This window comes from Cottoperca gobio, chromosome 23, assembly GCF_900634415.1.
Source record: "Cottoperca gobio chromosome 23, fCotGob3.1, whole genome shotgun sequence".
Lineage (NCBI taxonomy): Eukaryota > Metazoa > Chordata > Actinopteri > Perciformes > Bovichtidae > Cottoperca > Cottoperca gobio.
In genome coordinates this window covers 2,205,965-2,221,693 of record NC_041377.1, presented here as the reverse complement: position 1 = coordinate 2,221,693, position 15,729 = coordinate 2,205,965, and the positions used below count along the sequence as shown (strand labels likewise).

At 43.7% G+C, this 15,729-nt stretch overlaps 1 protein-coding gene across 1 annotated transcript in view; it reads left to right on the top strand.

The window, feature by feature from the left end:
• Positions 1-15,729, top strand: part of ppfia2 (PTPRF interacting protein alpha 2) — a 130,046-nt gene that overhangs the window by 90,326 nt on the left and 23,991 nt on the right. The window contains 5 exon segments of the mRNA XM_029461695.1: positions 1,223-1,387; positions 2,505-2,579; positions 8,521-8,631; positions 11,468-11,689; positions 13,938-14,084. Coding sequence (XP_029317555.1) covers positions 1,223-1,387; positions 2,505-2,579; positions 8,521-8,631; positions 11,468-11,689; positions 13,938-14,084 — 720 coding nt within the window.

Genomic DNA, 15,729 nt, shown 5'->3' with positions numbered 1-15,729 from the left:
TTGTTGGGTCCAATGCCTGTGCATCTCTGTGTACTGCATGTTCGGTTTTCTTACATTACATTTTCCACAGTTTTCTTGAATAATTAAACAATGCATTTCTCACTGCTTCTTTTAGTTTACCAAGTGAGAACTTGATTTCCTAACCAGAGGTTAACCACAGAATACTATAATCCAGATGCAGTCAGTTGGGCCGACTACAGCTGGGGATGGTTAGACCAGTGAAGCCGTGTCAGGGAAGAAGCCAGTGAACCTTTTCTAGGGAAGGATGGGGTCATTTTGAGCTGGAACTTAACCCTCTAACCAGATCATTATCTTGGGAATGTAATATTATGTCCATGGACAATTTCCGAGAGGGAATGAAGTGTTGAGATCTGCATCACCACAAAACCGCTCCAGTGTTTCCATAATCTGGCACCGATGACTCACAAGGGGAAATGAAAGAAGATGATCGTATACACTGATCCCAAAAGTGCAAGGAACGGTAATGAATAATGTTGTATCTCTCTGGTCTAGCAGAATTGGTATCCTGTTTGTTTACTCCCAGTTGCGATTGTTGTGTATTTCACCCTCTTTTTCCTGAAGTCAGCCCCCCAGCTCTGCTTCTCATCTTTCTCTGTCCTTGTGAAGCTGTCTGCTGGCAGTTGATTTGGCATGCTACCTTGCAGCCTAGACTAGCATTATCTCTTTTGGGCACTGCTGGAAGGATTGCAGTTACTTGCATATTTCATACCTTTACTCTGAAAAGCTGCGACATATACAGCACAAAAATGTGACAACATTACTTTTACGTTTAGCTTGAGTTGTGACTCTAAAAACTAAAATAAATGTTATGAACAATTTCTAACAATGTAGATGATGATGATTATTATAACAAAGTTAGCCAGAAGGGCACTCAGAGAGCGCAGACGTCGGCCAGATCGTTTCCATAAATGATGATGTGTGTATCCGCCCGGTGATCGGATCCGCTCCAAAATTTAAATGGTTGTTTCTTGGCCCGTGCTCCATCCTTCCACCAAGTTTCATGAAAATCAGGCCAGTGGTTTTTTTTCCCATAATCCTGCTGACAAACCGACAAACTGAACTGAAAACATAACCTCCTTGGCGAAGGTAATAAAATGTAATGATGTTGATGATGAAAAAAAGGTTGAAGGTTGCTGCGATGAGTATTTAAACGCTTCCGATGATGAAGACGATAACTGATTTCTCCCGTGTGTCTCTTCAGCTACTGCTGGAGCATCTGGAGTGCCTTGTGTCCAGACACGAGCGGTCGCTTCGCATGACGGTGGTCAAGCGGCAGGCTCAGTCTCCTTCGGGAGTCTCCAGTGAAGTCGAGGTCCTCAAAGCGCTCAAGTCCTTGTTCGAACACCATAAAGCCCTCGATGAGAAGGTAAGTCTCCATTAGAGCAGCTTTTTGTAATGTCAAGGTCTCTGCTTTAGCAGCACGTTCAGTAGCATCATGAATCAGTGTCTGCTGTATCTCGGTGGTTTTAAATAAGCAACACAAACTAATTACGGTTGTAGTTTCATTGTTTGCACAATTAATCAACGCAGCAGAAATACAACAACAAAAGAAAAGAAGCAAGAGCTCACCTCAATAAGCAAATACCAAGTATATTCAAGTATTCAAGTATACACGTTGAAATCAAGTGACAAGCAGCACAGATTTCCAGTATTTCTCCTCATAATGTGGTTGAGAGGCAGATCATCGATCCCTGTTAGTGAGTTTGAAATCTAGATTTGTTGTCATTTAACCGTATTGGCAATCATTTCATTCAATTTGATCATTTCTAACTGTGTAATCATATACTGTAGATTCAATGAGTCAGTGTCGTTATGTTTTCCTGCTATCATTTGTTGGTTTTAGTCCCAGCTGGCGTTTCTCCTGCCTCCCGACAGCCTGCTGATTTATGACCTTAGCCCCCTGAGTGATATCACCACCGCCCCCCTGTAATTCATTCATCCAAAAGCCATCATTTATAGAGCATGTCAAATGACCTGCTGTTCAGAAAAATAAAAACTGTCTTGGGCAGCAGGGGGGGCCGTCCTGCCTCGGACCCCGGCTAACTTCTAATCTCAGATCAACCTCCTCTGAGACCTGGCATCCTGTTGGGCCGCAGCAGCGGTGGTCGGTCCCCACGCGGTGCAAGTGATTGCTCCATCACAGGCACCGCACCGAGGATGCTCTGAGTTTCTGAGAGTCCACAGAGGAAGAGATGAGCGTAGGAGGGGACTATCCTCCCAGCAACTGGTGCTTTGAAAGCAATAAAAGCACGCTGCTTTGAAGCCGCAGTAAAGTGGTATTGTGAGGCTATAAGTGGGGGGAAAGTGGACAGCTCTGCTTGTTGTGTTAACCCTTCATTGCCTGGAATATTAAACGGAAGGCGATGGGAGTGCATGAATCTGTCAGACCCTTTGCTTTCAGTCCAGCTCAGTGACAGGTAAATTAAAGAGGAGATCTACAGGTAGATCCTGATGCACGTTTGCTTTTTTGTTTTGTTTTCCAGGTAAGAGAGAGACTACGGGTGTCACTGGAGAGGGTGTCCGCCTTGGAGGAGGAGCTCACAGCAGCCAATCAGGAGGTAAGAGCTGCCACAGCTGTTGCGTTTCAGATAATGAATGTTGTTGAGTCTTCTTTGTGTTGTATTGTTTCCTCAATGGATGGATGGATGGATAACGACATAAATTAAAGTATTCTAACGTACCAAGTAATGGCTCGCAGGTTGTTTTCATTCTGAAATATAGAATTAAAATGTCACTATTTTTTACATATTCTTGTGTATATGTGGAAAAGACATAAGACACACAGGGATTAGTGTAAGAGCACTGGAATTAAGTACAGCAACAATTGAAATATAAAATGTAATGTAACGGATGTACTGAGATATGGAAACATACTGCATGAATAGTGCAAATGTACATTTTATTCAGCTAATAATTGGAAACTAATCATTTTCATAAGAGTAAATCGAGAGAAGAAATGTAAAAGACAATACCAGAAAACGTACAATTTAATAGCCAGCTTGAAAAAATTAAACCGCAATATAAAAAGTCAACAAGCCGGATAGTGTAGCACAGTGTGCAGCCACGACACTATGCACTCTATATGCTGCTCGTTTATGTGGTTATAAATCTAATACATACTAAAATATGTCCTGAATTATGTATCAACCCAAACATCCATAACCCTCTGCAGACTTCTCTCATCTGTACAGAGAATAACACAATATAACACTGTGCACATGAGTGGCTGAGGCGTGTTGCTGACAGAAAAGTGGACACTTTTGCAACGGTGGCCCTAACTCCTTCTCACCCTCCTGGCTCAGGCAGGCTGAAGTGCCAGAGCAGCTCTTGCAATGCAGATAGTTGTGTTCCAGATGAGGGAAAACCCTCAGGCTGGCACTTCACAGCCTGTCAGACATGCCAGTCTGACACTCCAGCCTAGAATAAAAGCCGGTAAGGAGAGGAGAAGACGAAGGGCAAGCAGCGAGGGGGAAAGGTTGGGAGGAGTGTGGAGTGGGTTTAAGGACGGAGGAAATGCAAAAAAAAGAGCAAAGACAGAAATAGAGATGGCAGGTGGCAGGTGGGAAGCAGAGGCAGGTTGTGTGCGGAGGTGTGTGTGTTAATGTGGTCAGAGAAGCACATCTGACTGAGAAACACAGAGAAGACAGTTTGATAGACAAACTGCGTGTTCTTTGGATGGTAGATGGTCGAGTTGCTTGTGGTCTGAATCCAAGTTAAAAACATATATATATATATTTATATATATATATATATATATATATATATATATATAAAGTCTGCTTTTAAACTGTAAGCCCCTGACAGACATCTCGGTCGAGGATGTAGCACTTTGAAGACTCTTCTCACATTGCACAGCCGAGGTTTGAAAGACATCTGAGGGGCCGTCCCTCCTAAATGCTTAACACTGCACTTGTCACTGCGGCGGACAGATGAGTGATTGGACCTCGAGGCGGTGGAAGAGGCTTTCAGAATAAAAATGGCCACACTCATGGGAGGCGGGCAGGGGCCGCGAGCCAGCGGACCGGTAATTGATTAGTGATGGAGGTCTGGTATGAGTCCCTTCTCCCCGCGGGGGGTTTGGACAACACGGCCATGCCAGATGAAATCAGCGCCCTTTGACCTCTCGCAGTCGCAGGTGTTTAAGCGGCCACGTGCGGATTACTGCTGACGATTGCAACTTTAATTCAGACTGTGTTGGAATCTGAGGATTAATTGTTGTATGTTGTTTATTTATACGGACATTAATCAACACATATTGAAAAAGCTTGCAATATAAACGTGCCAGGGCTAGCTCAACAGCTAATTTGCACCCGTAGTCTCATCACAATTAGAAACGGACAACAGCTATAGAACCCTTAGCACACTATAAAATACTCCCTGTCATCCGTCCATGAAGTATTTCTCTTTAAAGCCCTTTAAATCTGGTTTCTTATATTAAATATTACTCTATAATATGATGAAAATTGCAAAAATCAAAGGAAAAGCTAATATTTAGAGTTTAAAGTGTAAGAGCTTAGTGTGATTGACAGGGGCCTGTCGCCACGAGCAAACAACCGACTGTCATCGAATGTCATTCAAATACCACAACGTCCTGATTGGTGCCCAGAATCACCTTTTTCCAGCCAATTCAAACCCGTTAGAGGGAAATGTTGTTTCCATGTACGACCGCACCCCTCGTAGTCCAAAGGTTATTTTTTAATTGAGACAAATTGAATCGGTTTTTCCACGTCTTTACAGAAAACAAGACTTTTAAGACTCAATAATGGCGAACAGCCTAACAACATAAAGGAAGTCTGTCTCGGGACCAGTCGAGTGTAAGTAAGATCGAAGGAGGAAACATGTTCCTTTTTTCCTTTTCTAATCCCGTGTGGTAGCTCTCACATCTAATCCCAAAGTAACACAGGAACATTCAAACACACAGAATGAACTTTTGTGTATTTGTTGCTTTCAGGACTCGTATGTGTACTTGTAGATATCTGTCTGTGAATGGATGTGCACATGCATTTGCTCCAAAGTGTGTGATTGATTGTAATTTAAAAGCATAGCACCATTCCCCCAGCTCTCACCTTGACAAAATCAATCTTTCATACTCTGAGACCCCCAACCCCCAACCCTCCCTCACATTTGTCCACTCTCTCCTTCATCACATTACCTCAGACAGTCCTCTCCATCCAACACAGAAGTGCTAAGGAAAGATAAGGAAATCACGATGCTGTGCAGTAAAAAGGCCCACCTCGTGCTTCTTGTCCCTCCTCTCCCCCTCCGTCAGATGTCTTCCTTTTGATGAGAGGTAGATCAACCACATCAACAAAAAGAAATAATAGGCGCCATATTCATTTTGCATCTGTCAAACGTCTCCTCTTTCAGAGTGCAGCACTATACTCGTTGTTCCTTTCTGTCAGGGGTGGTGTTAGCGTTTTGATCTGTGAGACAGGCGATCTCAGAAGAATAGTCCAGAAACACACGCGGGCATGAGTGTGCCCTCGTTTGAGATGATAAACGAAGAAGCCTGAGGCGGCACAAAGTAATGTCCAAGCTAAATGTGAGGTAAACCCTATCTACTGTCCCACATTTAAACCAATACTGACGTCACTCTGCCAGTGAGGGCCGATCACATCAAAGTCACCAGAGTGCGTTGTTTCTTCTACGACAGGTCCCGAGGCTTCCTCCGCTTTGATCTCAGAACACATCTGATTTCCAAGCGTCCCATTGTATTTGATCGGAACAAAGATGACCTTGCAGTAACTGTGTTGTCTACTCCTTGTGAAGCAAACTGTATGAATACTGTGATTGTGATGCATTAAGTCACAGACGCAGTAACTGAGCAAACAAAAGAGCAACGACGTGCCGACTTCAGAGATCAAAGCATTTCCAAAGCTATCTGAATACTCCGAGTCGAACAAGCGTGATGCAGCTGTAATCACTTCATGCTAACAGCGCGGCACGTGCACTGTAGCTTGATTGATTGACTAATTGAAAATTAGTCATTATCATTATCATTACATAATTCTTTATGCAAATATGCTTTTAAATATGGAGATTTCCTTTTTTTTCTCTGTTGAAAACAAGACATCACTTTGGATTTGAATGCACATGTATTCATTATTTTCTGCCCATTTATTGTCCAATCTAATGAAAGTAGTCCCTGGTTGCAGCGCTACATGTTCACTGTTATCTGTTTCTTCACCTTGCTGATAGTGATGGAGTGAGTTCCCTAATCTCAGCAGTTACTTTGGTGAATACATTCTTATCATAATTAATAGAAAGATGGCCAAAAGCATGAAGATAAGAAGCAAAACATTTGACTCCAGACTCATTTCGTTGTGATTTAAATTTCTTACAACTTCTATCATAGTTGGAAATAAAAGGGGATACGGCATAAAAGTTGTAACTTAATATCTTATGTTATGTGACAAAAAGAGAAAATGCACCGAAAAATAACCAAGAGAGAGAGACACACACACGGAGAGAGACACACACACGGAGAGAGACACACACACGGAGAGAGACACACACACGGAGAGAGACACACACACGGAGAGAGACACACACAGAGACACAGAGAGACACACACACACGGAGAGAGACACACACACGGAGAGAGACACACACAGAGAGAGACACAGAGAGACACACACAGAGAGACACACACAGAGAGAGAGACACACACACGGAGAGAGACACACACACGGAGAGAGACACACACACGGAGAGAGACACACACAGAGAGAGACACAGAGAGACACACACAGAGAGACACACACAGAGAGAGAGACACACACACGGAGAGAGACACACACACGGAGAGAGACACACACACGGAGAGAGACACACACAGAGACACAGAGAGACACACACACACGGAGAGAGACACACACACGGAGAGAGACACACACAGAGAGAGACACACAGAGAGACACAGAGAGACACACACAGAGAGACACACACAGAGAGACACACAGAGAGACACACACAGAGAGACACACAGAGACACAGAGAGAGACACAGAGAGACACACACAGAGACACAGAGAGACACACACAGAGAGACACACACAGAGAGAGACACACAGAGAGACACACACAGAGAGACACACAGAGACACAGAGAGACACACAGAGAGAGACACACAGAGAGACACACACAGAGAGACACAAGAGACACAGAGAGACACACAGAGAGACACACAGAGACACAGAGAGACACAGAGAGACACACAGAGACACACACAGAGAGACACACAGAGACACAGAGAGACACACAGAGACACACACAGAGACACAGAGAGACACACACAGAGACACAGAGAGACACACACAGAGAGACACACACAGAGAGAGACACACAGAGAGACACACACAGAGAGACACACAGAGACACAGAGAGACACACAGAGAGACACACACAGAGAGACACAGAGAGACACACACAGAGAGACACACACAGAGAGACACACAGAGAGACACACACAGAGAGACACACAGAGAGAGACACAGAGAGACACACACAGAGAGACACAGAGAGACACACACAGAGAGACAGAGAGACACACACAGAGAGACACAGAGAGACACACACAGAGAGACACACACAGAGTGAGACGCACACACACAGAGAAAGAGACACACACACACATAGAGACACACACACAGAGAGAAACACACAGAGAGAGACCGAGATAAACACACACACACACAGAAACACACACAGAGAGAAACACAGAGAGAGAGACACACACACAGAAACACACACAGAGAGAGACACAGAGAGAGAGACACACACACAGAAACACACACTCTCGTTTAGTCGTGCAGACAGTGCAGGTGAACTCCACCCTCCAGGGAGAGAGGGTCTACAAGCCTGACCAGAGGGTCAAAGGGTAGTGAGGCGTTATCATTTACCAAACTACACCAGTGTTTTTTTAAATCTGCACTGAAGTAAGAGGAGGATGTTTCACAAGAAGTTCACGCTGTTGGTCTTTTCTAATAGTTTGCGTGTCAGATTCTGTAAAGTCTTGTTTTGGAAAGTAGGAGAGGCACCACGAAGTCTCAGGGGGCTTCAAGTTATTTATGAGAGACAAGTAGCGGCCAAGTGTAACTTTCTCTTCCGCAGCGTGAGGAGAGCGATAATCACACGGTGTCTGTCGAGGAAGAACCTAATTATTGTTGTTGTCGGTCACCCCTCTGACAGCATTATGACTTCAGGACAGATGCTAAAGGTGGTGAAACGAGACACCCGCTCCACATAACATGATAATTATAGTGATTGAATCAGTGCTCACATGCTTCCAGCTTCATGTTGGAAGAAGAGAGGGACACACTGTAAGAGAGAAACGCATTGGTGCCGGTGTGCTAGTTTCATGTTCAAACATTGAGCTTTCAACATGTTCTGCTTGTGTTTTTATCTGCGCTCTCTTTAACCTCCAACATGAACTGTCTGCAGGTCTTCTGACGTCGTGCCTATTTCCGCTCTAACCTGTGCGCTTGTTGCTTTCCGGCAGATCGTGGCCTTACGGGAACAAAATGCTCACATTCAGAGGAAAGTGGCTTCTGGGGACGGAGGAGAGGACATACTGGAGGGCACTGAAGCTCAACAGAAGGTCCATGGCAAGGTGAGCCTCCTCCATGATGTAATGGATTTGATTGATATTCTACATATCGTTTGACTCACGAGGTCTTTTTGGTGCTAAAGCTTAGTATAAATCTAATTCGGCACATATAACATATACATTTTTAGAAACACTGACGGTGAAATACTAAATCCAACACGACATGTTTGGCAAACTCGTGCTATCTGTTCATCAAGCGAAACACTTTTGCCAATGGGGTACGCCCTAACCCTAACCCTAACCCTAACCCAGTACAAAACCTTAAAACTAGTAGCTGTTAAAGATTAATTCAAGCAATGAATTGTCAACAATTCAAGTTAAAGATGCTTGAAATGAGGTCTTAAAACGTCACACAGTACAACATATACAAGCGACACAACCTATGTGGGTCTTTTGTTCACAGAAGAGGACTACATTGCTCTGAAACAGCTGAAGTTGTATACTTTAATACGTAATCGTCCTCAAATGTCCTCGATGTAATATCCACAGCTTGGTGGTATAACACAAATCCTTCCTGCGCACTGATGTCGCTCTGCTGGCTGTCTGAAGGTGACCCAGAGTCAGACGAGAGCTCTCGCTGTGACCTCAGCCTCTCTGCTATTATGCGGGAGCACACGGGCACCTGCGGAGCTGAATACAAATGTCCCTCTGGTTATTAATTGAAAGACAGAGGTGTAACTGCTTCCACATCTACAAAAGAGCCCAAGACAGCTGACCCCAAATCCCAAAGCAGACCTTCAAAATCCTTTTACATGCAGACAGCGGCGTCTACGTGTCACAGAGGAGATACCTGGGCAGATCGTCGGAGACTCCACCGGTCTGCTGGAGGTTTTGTAAGATAAAGATTAAATCTGAACGTCGTGAAAGGAACGAGTGTGAAGTGCGTTCAGGTGAGAGTGAGGGCTGGTTACTCAGTGTTTACCGCCGTCACAGGGACTGACGGGCGTGCCGTCAAGGAGGTCAACCCTCATGTGCAGGACACGCGTCTCCGTGGAAGCACAATCCTCTCCACTTGATCCGCACGTGTCCTTCGCTTGTCGTTAAAGTGACGGGCGGAGAGAGGTGACGAAGGCGCAGCTCCCCAAGTGCATATTGACCCACGGAGCTCTCAGACCTGGATCTGCCTGATAACCAGCTAATGCAGTGTGACAGATGATGCCTGCTTCACCACTTTATATGTTATTAACGCTTAGCAGGAAACCTGGATTAGTTTTATCGGCCTTCACACATTTACTGACATCCTCTTCAACTGGGTTACTTTTGAACTTCTGTAACACAATAACAGAAAAAGAGGTTTTGTGGAAGAAACTAATTCTATGAATGAATGAAGTTAAGGTACATTTTTATTATTCAACTCTGAGAGTTCATGTTTTTTTGTGTATATGACAAATAACCCTCTTGACTCCACTCGAGTACGGTAAAGTTTAAGGGAATTTAGTTTTTGGTGCTCATAATATTGAGAAAAAATAAAAAGAAATTCAAAGAAACATGTCTGTCCAGAAAAAACCCATCTGTGGGACTGTTGAGACGTTTCGCAATAAAATGGAGCTAAATCCTATAAGTTGGTCCTTGTTTTTTTTACGAGAGCGGCCCAGTGCCAGAGCGCATGGTATTAAAATCAGTGGTGGGGTTTAGTGGGTCTTGTTCCCCGCTCGGGTGAATCATTGATCGCCGGCACAGAGGCCCAATTAGGTCCCACAGATGGATGGACGAGGATGGGCAGCTGGGCCTGATGCAGCGGAGAGAATAAAGAGATTCTCCTTAACGTTCCACTTCCACTTGCTTTACCATAATTACATCTGAACATAAAGAGAAATGTTTGTTATTTAAAAGGGGGGGGGGGGGGGGGTGTTTAGCAGTGGTAATGAAGTTGTTTTCCGATGTGTTATCTTTGGCTCTAAACTCCTGCTTCAGTTGGATCTCTTTGGCTTCCTCCTCATTAATCTACCTCATGCAGAGACCCGGGAAGCTGCGCTGGGCGAGAACTCAGCGAAACCTAATCATATTACGAATGCAAGTGTCAAAGCAATTTTTCCGACGGAGTCTGGAGTGATTCTCAGTCACCCAGTCGTCTTTTGTCACCATCCCAAATCAAAGCAGGGGAAGAGCCGAAGCCTTGAGCTCCCTAACGTGAATTTATTAGAGTGCTCCTGTGTGTAACTCTCAAAAGAAGAAATGCTATCTGAAGTGGGAGCGAGGCTGATTTCTCAAGGCCCACTTCGGCACACCGCAGGATGCCAGGAAATCAGAAATGAGTTTTCCACCTGGTTGATTCTCACATGCTAATTTCTGTTTCTAGTATTGGATGTTTCCAATGACTTTTTAACTTGTTTTTTTCCTTGTGGTTAAAAACACGTTTGCAGAAGAGAATGTCTGGAGTGATTGGCACATTTTAAATTGATATTATATATATTAATGCGCTTAAGTCTTAAACCAAATGGTGCCCAGCCAAATGGTCCTATAATAATAATAATAATAATAATAATAATAATAATAATAATAATAATAATGGCACCTTTCATAAAAGAAATGCCGCACAAAGAACTTTACAATAAGTTAAAATAATTAACATAAGATGGAAAATAAAACCCGCTGAATAAATAACATTATTAAACTCTGTATCCATATTTGCAGCATGCACATATACATCAATAAACACTTCTGCAGCATCAAAGACGCATAACCGTTCACTATTTACACATCTTGGACGACGAGACAAACCAGGACTCTGTAGCTGTATTCCTGAGTAAAGTGTATGTGGGGCAATGAAATACGAGGGTGTTTGCAGTCAAACTGAAGCTAAAGTTGTTCTCCCCTCTTCACTCATCTCTTCCCCCAGCGTCTGTCCAACGGCTCTCTGGAGTCGGCCCATGAGGCGAGCCAGGTGGTGGAGCTGCAGGACCTGCTGGAGAAGCAGAACTACGAGCTGGCCCAGATGAAGGAGCGCATGTCCTCCCTCTCCTCCCGCGTGTGCGAGGTGGAGCAGGAGCTGGAGACCGCCCGGAAGGACCTCATCAAGTCAGAGGAGATGAACAACAAGTACCAGAGGGACATCAAAGAGGTTACAGCACACACACACCGGGGACAGGGAAAAGCATGCACGCGCGCACACACACACACACACACACACATTTGCAAGGGAATAACAGTTTCAAGAGAGACATCAAAGAAGGCGCGCAGTGGCCTAAAAAAAAGCTTCTATTAGCATATACTCTCACAATCTGTCTTTATGACTATGTATTTCTCACACACACACATGCAGATGTAATTCAAAACACACTGCTTCTTTTAAAGTGCAAATATTATTTAAAAGCCTTTTTTAAATATTTGTTTTAAATTTTCAACAGTAATAAAAAATATGCAAAACACAGACACACAAACAAACACAAAAAGGTGAGCAACCGCCGCAGTCACAACCCAGAGGGTTTGCTAAATGTGGTTTGAATTTACTTATTCGGTTATATTTTTTACCCCCGTACATATTACTCTGAGGTTCATTGCTGTTGGGGACCAGAACCTTACAAACTCCTCAAGAGTATCTCTACACGCATGTGATAGTGTCTCCAAAATGGAGATAAGACATGAGGCATGCAGCGTACATGTACCTGTACCATGCATGTACCTGTACCATGCATGTACCTGTACCATACATGTACCTGTACCATGTACCTATACCATGCATGTACCTGTACCATGTACCTGTACCATGCATGTACCTGTACCATGTACCTGTACCATACATGTACCTGTACCATGTACCTGTACCATGTACCTGTACCATACATGTACCATACATGTACCTGTACCATGTACCTGTACCACGCATGTACCTGTACCATGCATGTACCTGTACCATACATGTACCTGTACCATGTACCTGTACCATACATGTACCTGTATCATGTACCTGTACCATGCATGTACCTGTACCATACATGTACCTGTATCATGTACCTGTACCATACATGTACCTGTATCATGTACCTGTACCATGCATGTACCTGTACCATACATGTACCTGTACCATGTACCTGTACCATGCATGTACCTGTACCATGCATGTACCTGTACCATGCATGTACCTGTACCATGTACCTGTACCATGCATGTACCTGTACCAACGTCTAATCCCAGTACAGAGTAATTTGTAATCTGTTTTTGACTGACAGCCATAAAATTGCAGTTTTAGGGCAGGACCACATAGGATTGCTATATTTACCACAGCTATTCATAGAAAGTAAATCTAATATGAAAAGCCTTTTATTAATGTGTCATTCTCAAACAATCTCACACACACGCAAGTTAGAAATCTAACAGACCCCGGTAGGCTACATAAACACTTCTCAAGGACGCACACTTAACAATACAAGGGAAAAAAACTCCCTAGAAAAACAAGCAGCTGCCACTGTTTGGTCCTCAGGCACCATTTCAAGCTGGAGTGCAGACATGTAAAGCACCAGACCAGCCAGTTAAATGCCACTTTACAGGAGAAATTAGAATGTTTGTGTCATACAATGCAATTAAGGAGCTCAATCATAAGCCCATTCAGTAAACGCCTGTGTGAGGTGGACTGCATATGAATATAAGATGATCTCTAGCCCTCGGCTGAAATTGCTATTGATTGCTAACGATGCAGGCAGAGGCGGTAATTGTGGCCTTATCAGACCAACCCTGCGTTATTCCCCTGCACTGCCTCCTCTTAGAGCTGCTGTTTATCCAGCTCTCGCAGCGACTACTATTTGTAGTGTTGTTTTTAAAACCCCGGGTTTGTACCATGCAGGAAATGAACTCAGAGCTTTAAGAGATAGTGTTGCCGTCTTGTTGCGTGGCAGCAGTGTGAGATACAAGATCCCAGCTGTGTGATGAAGCTTTATTGTTTGTCTTATTTGGAATTTGACATGTCTCTGCTGTAGATTACACTGTGGTCATGTCATATGTGGAGATAATCCGATGACAATATCTTCATTGTGTTAACATTTTTAGCTTCAATAACTGTGCGAGGGCTTCTGGATATTATGTTGTTGTAGCTGTAATTACAACTTCCCTCGTCATTCCAGAAGTATTTGTACTGATACCACGCTGTAATGAAATGATGGAGTGGTGTAAATGAAGCCTTCTGTGTGTATATATATATATATATAGAGTTGGAGCTGCATACCACCCACGTTTAAGACAAAACTAAGCAGCAACCAGAAACACGCTTTGTGCCCACTCTTCAAAATGACCCAAATAGCTTAAAGAACGCTCTCATCTGTATTTTGACTTTCCGTTATGCTCTGATTGCTCTGACTATGTGTGTCTGCATGCAGGCCATGTGTCAGAAAGAGGACATGGAGGAGCGGATCGTTACATTGGAAAAACGCTACCTGAGCGCCCAACGAGAGTCCACGTCGGTGCACGACATCAACGACAAACTGGAGAACGAGTTGGCCAATAAGGAGGCGTTCCTCAGACAGGTCTGTATAATCCAAGGAGTGACTGTGAGGTTCAAGTGACTTGATGATCTTTAATCCTGAGAGATTATCAAGATACTGTGCTGTGGGTCCAGGTGGCCCATTCAGAGCTGAAATGCCAGACATTTTCTCAACAATATAAGTGCATTCAGACGAGAGTTAAACATGCATGCAGCTGGCTGTGTAAAATAGATGCTTCCTGTCAGTTAACAGAAACCTCACAGCTGATCCACAGAGGTTTGGTAATGAGAGAACCTCTTGACATTGTGTCAAATAAGGTCAGAGGAAATGACTACCGGGAAAGGAATTTTTATTTTATTTTTTTATGAGTAGATGCACACGGCTGAAAGTTATCTTCATAACTTCTGTAATGCAAAAAAATAGGAACCAAACAATGATACAGATTTGTTGATGATTCTTTGTGATTCTTCGCAGCCAATTAGAGAAATTGCCTGGCCACAGAAGATGGAGTGACATTTTCATGAGTACAGGCTTAAGCACCAGCTGATCTCTGGGAGGTTAGAAAGAACGTCACACTAAGATGAGCAGAAGATGAGACACACAAGCACCCTCAGGCTTTGCTTAGACACCGTTGAGACAATGGTTTGACATTTTGGGAAATACGCTAATTTGCTTTTCTTTTTGTTGCTCCCATAAGTGTTCATTAAATATAAATTAAAATTAATAAACTAAGTGGAAGCTACAGCTAGCAGCCGGTTAGCTTAGCTTAGCACAATGACTGGAAACGGGTATAACATCTAGCCTGGCTCTGTACTATGGTTACAAAATCTGCCCAGCAACACCTTGAAAGCTCAGAAATGAAAGCGTTATTTCTTGTTTATTTAATCCGTCCAAAAAGTGTTAGTGTTTGCTCCCAAAGAAATAATGTGGATAGAGTCGGGGCTAGAAGTTTCCCCCCGTTTCCAGGCTATATGCTAACCTAAGCTAACTGCTAGCTCTAGCTACATATTTATCGTACAGAGTGGTACCACCTGTTTTCACAGATGGAAAAAAGATGAATGGAACTTAGAAAGATTATCCTGTTCTTGAGTCACACAGGAGAGAAAACTATTTAGACCAGACTGAGAAAATGTCTATTCCTTAGAGATGAAATGTTATTGTAGGTAATCAAGCTTTTACCTTTCAGCTTGTGCACAATCAACCATAATCTCCTCGTGAAGTCGACTAGGAGACCACTCCACACAATAAATGCATCCCAAAAGCGCTCTGCAGAACGTTTCAGAAATAACCTCCAAAGCCTTCGGGTTTAGCTGCTGCTACCACACACAAACACACTTCCTCGCTGGCTGTGTAATGAGTTTACTTGTTGTTGTGCCAGAAGCGGATGTTTGAAGATGAGTTGTTCAGGGGGATGTAGGCTTGGCCGTCGGTACAGAGGGATGAGCGCAGAAGAAGAAATGACGAAGAAAAAAAGAGAGGGATGGATGGAAGGGCACCTTTAGGGAGGATATCACAAAAACACACTGCCACGCTTCCACAGTGTCATCGCAGACACCGATGGGATGGTGGTGCGGGTAAAGACAGAATATCACTCGCACACAATACAACACAACACATTCCCGGCCCGCTCCAGTCTAATTATTGCTTATTGAGCTGCCAGGCCCGATGCTTTGGGGAGCAGAGCATC